At 32.6% G+C, this 8,955-nt stretch overlaps 1 protein-coding gene across 1 annotated transcript; it reads left to right on the forward strand.

The window, feature by feature from the left end:
• The first annotated feature begins 5,695 nt into the window (after positions 1 to 5,695).
• On the forward strand, positions 5,696 to 8,265 carry LOC133792587 (uncharacterized). Its single transcript, XM_062230495.1, has 3 exons — positions 5,696 to 7,078; positions 7,820 to 7,874; positions 7,931 to 8,265. The coding sequence occupies exons 1-3, from the start codon at positions 5,696 to 5,698 to the stop codon at positions 8,263 to 8,265; spliced, it is 1,773 nt and encodes a 590-aa protein (XP_062086479.1).
• The last annotated feature ends 690 nt before the right edge of the window (positions 8,266 to 8,955 follow it).

The following is an 8,955-nucleotide window of genomic DNA, read 5'->3' on the forward strand; positions in this document are numbered from 1 at the left end:
GTAAATTTCGAGGACGAAATTCTTTTTAGTAGGGGAGAATTGTAGAGTCCAAGAACTTTACTTAGCTAATTGTTTAGTAGTATTATAGTATGTTTAGTGTTATCATTGTTACTTTGGATTTTTGGTTCAGACCGGGAGTTATTTGGACACTCATAGTAGTACTTATAGATTTTCTAAGTTTAACCTATAGTTTAAGAATATTAAGTATAACCTAAGGTTTGATTAATGTGTCTGATATTAAGGAATATATTATTATATTATAAGGTTTAGACATCAACCAATAGGATTTTAAGCACATGTTTTGAATGGTAATTAAGGATTTAGTATTTTTGAGGATTAAATTAAATAAGGGTAAAAGTTTGAATGTATAGGGTCAGTCAGCAGCTTTGAGCACGTTGAGGGCTTAGTCAAGGCTGTTTACTCCATTCAAACTCAGCTAAAAATGTGTAAATTCGTGTTTAAATATTCAGCGTATGCCGATATATCGCAGCTATAGGGGGCGATATGTCGCAGCACGTAGATACGGAAAACACGAATCGATGCACGGTCGCCTCGGGAACAAAGGTCCAGGCGATATATCGCCTATAGGGGGCGATATATCGCCTCCACCAGCATGAATTCAAATACATTTGAATTCTTTTCCCTTCAGCCATTCAAACTCCTTCAACAGTCCAGCATCTTCTGAACGAGTCTTCAGCCTCTGCTGAACGATTATTCAAATGATTTTCACCTAAAAAGCCATTATTTTTATTCAAGTAAAATCAAGATATTTTCATTCCCAAACTCTATAAATAGGACCTAGTACCCAGCCATTATTCACCATTTGCTCTAAGTTCAGAGGCTGCTAGTGTTAAGTGAGTGTGAGAGTGTAAACACTTGGTTTGGGGAAAAACTATAAGCTTAAACATCATAAGCTTATCAAACACTTGGGAAGTGAGTTCTATAGTATTTCGGTGGAGGTTAGATTGATCTTGCAATCTTTGAGGTAAACCCAAAACTCTAGTCCTTTCTGTATTCTATGTTATTTCTTTTCTCAAAACCTTCTACTCAGTCCCCTAACCTTATTCTTATTTTTGGTTAGGGAATCCAAGTTCTTAAGCACTTAAGTGGTGGTAAGCATATTTTCGTTTAATGGTTTAGTCTTCCTATTCTCTTTCATTTCATCTCCTTTCTTTAGACTCACCCTTGTTCATTGTGGTTTTAGGAGTGTTCCAAAAGTCCTAACTCAGTCCATTTTATCCCGGTAACTTTGGTAAGGAAAATAGGCTAGAATTAATATGTTATGTGCTTATGTTATCTATATGTTTATGTTATTAAAAGTGTTATGATATGTATATGTGTATGTAGGCTTGGGCATATGACCCATATGACTAACAAGACCCCAAATGGGTTATGGGCATATGACCTACTTAGCTAGTAGGACCCCATTAACCCCATGGGCATATGCTTGTTTAGTCTATGGGACCCCAAGTAATAATGGCCATTATAATAAGTGTATGTTATATGTATTATGTTAAGTCTTTATGTTTTCTTATGAAATTATGTATGTGACTTTGTGTTAGATTTTCCTTACTGGGCATTAGGCTCACTCCTTTCTGTTTATGTGCAGGAAAATAAGTTTAGAGGCGGAAAGATTCGTGACGCTTGGAGAATGTGTATCGATGATGAATGGAGTCAAGGGGCCGAGCGTTATTCGATTCGAGGATATAGTCTCCTTTTATGTTTTTATGGTTTTTATGTGTATTTTCCGCATTATTATGAAATGTCTTTTATTTTATATCTTGTTTTGTTTTAAAGACAATGGGATCCCAAAATCCTTCTTAGTATTCTGTTTATTTGTAAATAACTCTTATTTTTCAAGTTACTCAATAAATTATGGTATTTTCGTAAAAATGTAAGTTTTATGTATAGTTTCGATAATGGTCCAATTAGTCTAGATTAGTGGGTCATTACATTCTTCTATATTTGTAATATTTGCTTCATGTCTGAGATTAGTATCGTGGACTTTTATAAATATGTAACGCTTAAGGAATTAGATTCTTCTTATGCATGACTGTATCTGGTGAAATTTTCACTTTTTAAAAAGCATAACACAAATTTGTTGTCTTGTTTGGGCAGAGACTAACCTTTCTAAAGAAGTTACCCATTCTTTTTTTAATTAATGGCATTGTTGTGTGTGTTTCTTTTCGGAGAAATTTGTGCTTTTTATATGCTGTCAACTGATATAAGTTTTGATGATATGCATACTCAGATTTGAGAGTTGAGAGTCGTGTTGTACTTATAAGAGTTTAAGTTATTTTGCTATGTTCTCACTGGTTGATAGAGTACTGTTGCATGCTCCCCCTTATCCGTATAGAAATCATAAGCAGTTTGCTTTATATCAATATACTCAGTGTAAATTAGATTATGATTCCCACTAGCCTGCGTTAAGCCATCTACAGACATGATTTGTCAAATCGAACACTGTCTAACTTCTTGTTGTTATCTCCACTAGATGGCAAGAGCAAGGATTTTTTAACAATGAAGCAAAATGAGGTGGTCTGGTCTCAAATAGTTTATCCATCTTAATCTACAGCTCTTCCCACACCTTTGTAATCCTGCACTCTAGTACTCATTCTATTCATTTATATTTACAAATTATTGAAATATATATATACATATTTAAAATATTATACATCTCACAATATAAGAAAAGATGATGTAAACTTTAAAATCACTAATTTTTACAGATAGAGCAAAAGAAACAGAACCTGCAAGCTTTGGGACAGAGCTCCAATTGCCATGGCCATGAGTGGTGATATGTGGAAGGAGCTTGTCATCTTCTTCAGGTGACCAAAAGAAACAGAACCTGCAAGCTTTGGGACAGACCTCCAATTATCTCTGGTATAAATATTTTATTTATTTTCTATCTCTAGTTCGAACATTATGACGCCACTCATAGTCTAAAATATGATTTGGTAGTGATACCTAGAGAAATTTTTGAAGTCAATGTGTTGGTTAAAGTGATTGAAAATTTCAGGAAATAGTGTATAGCTTTATGTTTTTTCGCATTGTAGGAATGATAAATATATGTATATATATATATAAAAATAAAAGTAGATGAAAAGAGCCACTGTAAAGCAAAAACTCAAAAAATAAATAAATAAAGGACGTTATGTACTGGGTTAGTTCTCACAATACAGCCTTTATTACAGTGTTCTAATAGTTTGCATATTTAGTGTTTAAGCACCTCTGAATACTTAATGTTAGTTTTTTCTCTCCTTTATATTGTTTTCAATAAATTCTTTTTTGGTTTGGTCAATATATTGATTGAAATGGTATAAAATCAGAGAAGTTGTTAGGCGGATTATAAGTCTGTTTTCATTTCACATCTTATGACAATTTTTTTTTGTCAAATATCTACATTTCATATTATTCTATAACAATTTTAAACACTAATACTTTCAAATTTGAAGCATAATGACTTTCTCTGAGGTTTTACAAGATCTGAGTTTTCTATATTTAAAGGTATTTTTTTAAAAACTAATTCATAAATTTATATAATTTGTTTATTCTATATTTTTATTTATCTCCATCATGTATGCTTATGTGAATGGTAAATAATACTTTTTTTTAACCTTTTTATTTTACATGCTCTTCCATATGTAATTCATATGCTTATTATTTGTTTGATATAGTCAATTTGTTTACTATGTATAATTTGTTGACTTAGCTACCAACATCCGAAAGATCATAGAATGAGTGATCACAGAGACAGTGGTTTCTGAGCATTGAAATCTATAAGATGGTTTAGTTTTCTTTGTTAAAAAAAATATATATATAATAAGAGCTGAACTAAAGGAGGTTATTATATTTTTTAATCAATGATCATTTGAGTATGTAAATAATATCTATGTCTTTGTTCATGTAATTTTTATTTTGATCTTATAAGCATGTTGTTCTTTCAATATGAGATAATTGTGACGTGACTTTTTGATTTATTGGGTTCTCTACAAAAGTTTCTAAATTTCTTTAACTCTTTCAGAAATTCAGAATTGGAGGGAACTTTATTTGCAGCAGTTTGCAAGAGGTATGTTTTCTTTTATTTTTGTTAAAATACTTTGCAAATGTTAGAGGAGTTTGAATATCTTAGATATTCATCCATAGTGAAGTAGGTTCTGAGATTATTATTATTGTGTGCTGTGGTGATAACGGAAGGTTGAGAACTTGTGTGTATTAGTGAAGTAGGTTCTGAGAAATTTGTGTGCTGCGGCGAGATAAGGAAGAAAACTTCTGTGTTGATTGAATATTTTGAATTGATAACGATTGATGGTTGGTTAATAAATATGGCTGGAATGTTTTTTGATTTTCTGTTAGTTATTTGATGTATATCTAACAAACTTCAAAAACCATAGAAATTTGAAAGTAGAATCGAAACCCATGTGGGGAAATATATTAGAATAATTATAGAAATAGCTTCTTGCAATTCAAAAATATATTAGAATAATTGTTCGAATATCAGGAGAAAGACCGCCATGAACACAAAGTACCTGGAGAGAAAAATAATATATATTATTACATAACTGAAGCACCCAGGCATCTATGCAACCAAATAACATATGATAAGTGCGTGTATAGACTATGCATAAATAATAGGAAATATTAGAATGTGACATCATGTGTGAGTGTGTGTAAAGCAAGAGAACCTTACAGTGCCATCTATGATTGCTGAAAGCGTCAAATAATCAAAAACATCTGTACAATACCACCATGCATTAGCATTTCCATACTTCCTCTGGCACTCGTCATAAAAACCATACACCTAGCAGAGATGACATGATCCATAAAAAAAAATCAGTGATAATAACTCCTAAAAGCTTCTAAACTGGTATTCGGAGACATTAGCATCTCTATTTTAGTCATAAAATATCAAGAGAGAAAAATAACAGTTGATAAACTTTATTTTAACACACCCAGCTGCCTAAGCTATCAAGTTGAAACAGTTGAGAAACTGTTGAAGTGTGACTAACAGTAAAGTCTTCCATTTTTTGTGCACAAAGCAAAACTTTTTTAATGAAGAAAAGGACAATAGGCAAACTCAGAAGATAATTGATAATTTTTGAACACTAAATCCTTCCAGCTAAGACAATAAAACAAGAAAGGAAAGTCATTGAACTCCTTAACCACCAACCCACGAATAGAAGCTAAAAGCTTGGCTCTACAATAAAATGTAGCTTTATCCGGATAATGTGAATTACAAATAGATATCAAATTCTTGAACTGACAATACTCTTTATATATATATAAATATATATAATATTTCTTTGAGATGAGGATTGGAAATGCCAGAATTATCTCAAGTTTAGCAATAAGACTAAATAAACAGCTTAAATTCATTTCTGAACTCAAAATCAAGTAATTTTAAAAACAAAATCATATAGTATATTTTGGTTGATACAATTTTGTATTTACCATTACATAGACTTATCAAAATTTTGCTTTTTGTTGGTTAGAACAGGACAACTAAATTGGTGATCATGTTGGATAAAAATTGGCTACGCTTCAATAGGTAATAAGAATTAGGGATTTAATTAGTGCTAGCTTAGTAAAATTAGTAACTTACTGTATTTGTTACTAATATATTATAAATATGAACTTGTCTTTGAATTGTAGAGCCTCGGATGAGTATAGAGAAGGCGCTAAGAATTTTGTAGAAATGTCAGAAAAGCTAGCTGGTTATCCAGAAAAGTTATTGTGTCCATGCAAAGTTTGTCGAAACTTAAGTCACCAATGTATTAACATTTTGTATGAACACTTAGTCATTTATGGGATTGATCCAACATACAAAATCTGGTTTCATCATGGGGAAGAATTATCAAGAGATGATGACGTAGAGACAATGGAAACATTTGATTCTTACAACTTGTTTAGGGCTACAAATATTGATGGTTGTGATTTTGAAAGTCATCTAGAAGGTCATGATGACACTTTTATGGAAAAAATAGAAGATGCAGACACTCCATTATATCCACAATGCACTAAATATACTAAGTTATCGTCAATTGTTGCATTGTATAAGGTTAAAACTACCAATGGATGGTCTGACAAAAGTTTGGATGAATTGTTAAGACTTTTGAATGATATGTTTCCTTTAGATAATATGATCCCCAAGTCTATGTATGAGGTTCGAAAATTTCTTCGATTATTTGATTTAGGATATGAAAAGATTCATGCGTGTGTTAATGATTGCTGTTTGTTTAGAAAAGATAAAGAAAACTTGCAAGAATGTCCAACATGTGGAACTTCACGTTGGATGTCAGATAAGCTGACTAAAAAGGTTCGACACGGTGTCCCAGCAAAAGTTTTGAGGTACTTTCCTATAATCCCTAGGTTGAAACGGATGTTCATGTCTAAAAGAATTTCAAAGGAATTAAGATGGCATCACAACAATAAAAGTTGCGATGGAAAAATGCGTCACCCAGTGGATTCAGCAGCATGGGAGCTAGTCAATGATAAATGGCCATCATTTTCAAATGAAGAGAGAAATATTAGACTTGGCCTTTCCACAGATGGATTTAACCCATTTAGTAATTTAAGTTCTAAGTATAGTGTTTGGCCTGTTTTGTTGGCCATGTACAACTTACCCCCATGGTTGAAACAGGAGAATATTTTATTATCAATGTTAATTCCAAGACCTAAACAGCCTGGGAATGATATTGATATATACTTAGAACCCCTCGTAGAGGACTTGAAATTATTATGGAATGAGGGTGTCGATGCTCATGATGCATTGGACAATACAAATTTCAAGTTGCGGGCTATTTTGATGTGGACAATCCAAGATTTTCCAGCATACGGGAACCTTGCTGGTTGTAAAAATAAGGGATGTTTTAGTTGTCCCCTATGTGGTTATGGTACTCATTCAAAGTGGCTAAAACATAGTGGGAAGTTTTCATATCGAGGTCATCGTAAATTTCTTAAAGAGGACCATCCATTTCGGAGTACAAGAAGTTGGTTTGATGGAGAAGTTGAGCATGGAAATCCGCCAAGAATCATGAATGGGACTACAATTGCTGAACACCTTAAAGATTTTGTGAATGTTTGGGGAAAATCCACTTCAAAGAAAAGGAAACAAAATGATTCAAAAGAAAATGTGGAAAAAACGATCCATATTTTTTCAGTTACCTTATTGGAAGGTTAGCACATTCTTACTATAAAATTTTTGTGTAAATTATTGTTTTTGGAGGAATTTCATTAGTTATTTCTTTTGCAATTTTTTTAGGAATTGTATGTTCGTCACAATTTGGATGTGATGCACATAGAGAAAAATGTTTGTGAAAGCATCTATAATACATTGCTAGATGTTGCTGAAAAAAGTAAAAATGGACTAAAAGCTCGCTTGGATTTGCAACATATGGGTATTAGGAGTGCATTACACCCACAAGAGAAGGGGACTAGAACCTATCTTCCTGCAGCTTTACCACACTATCAAAGCTTGAGAAAGAATTATTTTGTAAAAGGTTGTTCTCATTGAAAGTACCTGATGGATATAGCTCAAATATTCGAAATTGTGTTTCAATGGAACAATGCAAGCTCATGGGTCTTAAGTCACACGATTGCCACATTTTGATGCAACAATTACTACCGGTGGCTATAAAAGGATTGATGCCATTGGGTCCAAGAGATGCTATAATAAGATTATGCACGTTCTTTAATCGAATATGTCAACGTGTTCTTGATAGAGAAAGCATAATGACATTAGAAAATGATGTTATTGAAACTTTATGCTTACTAGAGAGATTCTTTCCACCATCATTTTTTGATGTCATGATTCACTTAGTGGTTCATATCGGACGAGAAACACGACTATGTGGACCAGTCCAATTTCGATGGATGTATCCATTTGAGAGGTGAATCACTAAGACTTAATTGTTTTGTTTATTCTTATTAGTTTATGTGAACATTCTATTAATGATGAGAAATTGTGTGATTAATAGACGCATGAAGATATTGAAAGATTATGTCAGAAATCGAGCAAGGCCTGAAGGTTGTATTGCAGAGTGTTATATTGCAGATGAGTGTGTGAGCTTTTGTAATGAATTCACTGACCATTCAATTGAACTAAACACAAAAGAAGGTCGAAATGAAGAGTGGTCAAATGATGTGATACTTGAAGGTCGTCCAATTTCTAGGAGGAAAGAAATTATACTGACAGATGAGTTGTTAGAAATTGCACATCGATACATTCTGTTAAATACATCTGTTGTGGAGCCTTTTCTAGAGTAAGTGTCTATTATTAGAAATTATTATTTTTTATATTAAAAATGTAGTAATACTAACTCATTGGTCCTATAAATTAGGATTCACTTAGAGGAGTTGAAAAAAACAAACAAAATATATGAGAGAAATAGTGGATTACTTTGGAAGAAACATATACAAACTTTTTCAACATGGATGAAGGAAAAGGTAAATTAATGCAAACTAACTGGTTCATATCAGTTGTTTTAAATATCATTAAGAAAATTAACAATGTCATACTATTATTTGCATTCCTCAACTTGTGATGAAACTGATTTGTTGAAACAGCTAGCATATGGACCTAGAAAACATGCTGCTTCTTACACTGGATATATTATCAATGGTCAAAGATTCCATGTACATGACATTGAGAAGTCCACACACAATAGTGGTGTCTCAACTGAAGCTACAACTATGTGTAGATCTAGTGCCAAAGATGTATCTCAAGTTCCTAATTTAGTTTCATACTATGGGGTTATAAGGGAGATAATCTTGTTAGATTAATATATAGTTCAGATTCCAATTTTCAAATGTGATTGGGCAAATGTCCCTAACGGTGTTAGGGTGGAGGATAGTCTTACTTTAGTTAATCTACACCAAAGTCAATGGTCTGTTGGTAGAGACCCTTTTATTTTAGCCTCACAAGCTAAACAAGTCTTCTACTCAAGAGAACATGAT

This window comes from Humulus lupulus, chromosome 7, assembly GCF_963169125.1.
Source record: "Humulus lupulus chromosome 7, drHumLupu1.1, whole genome shotgun sequence".
Lineage (NCBI taxonomy): Eukaryota > Viridiplantae > Streptophyta > Magnoliopsida > Rosales > Cannabaceae > Humulus > Humulus lupulus.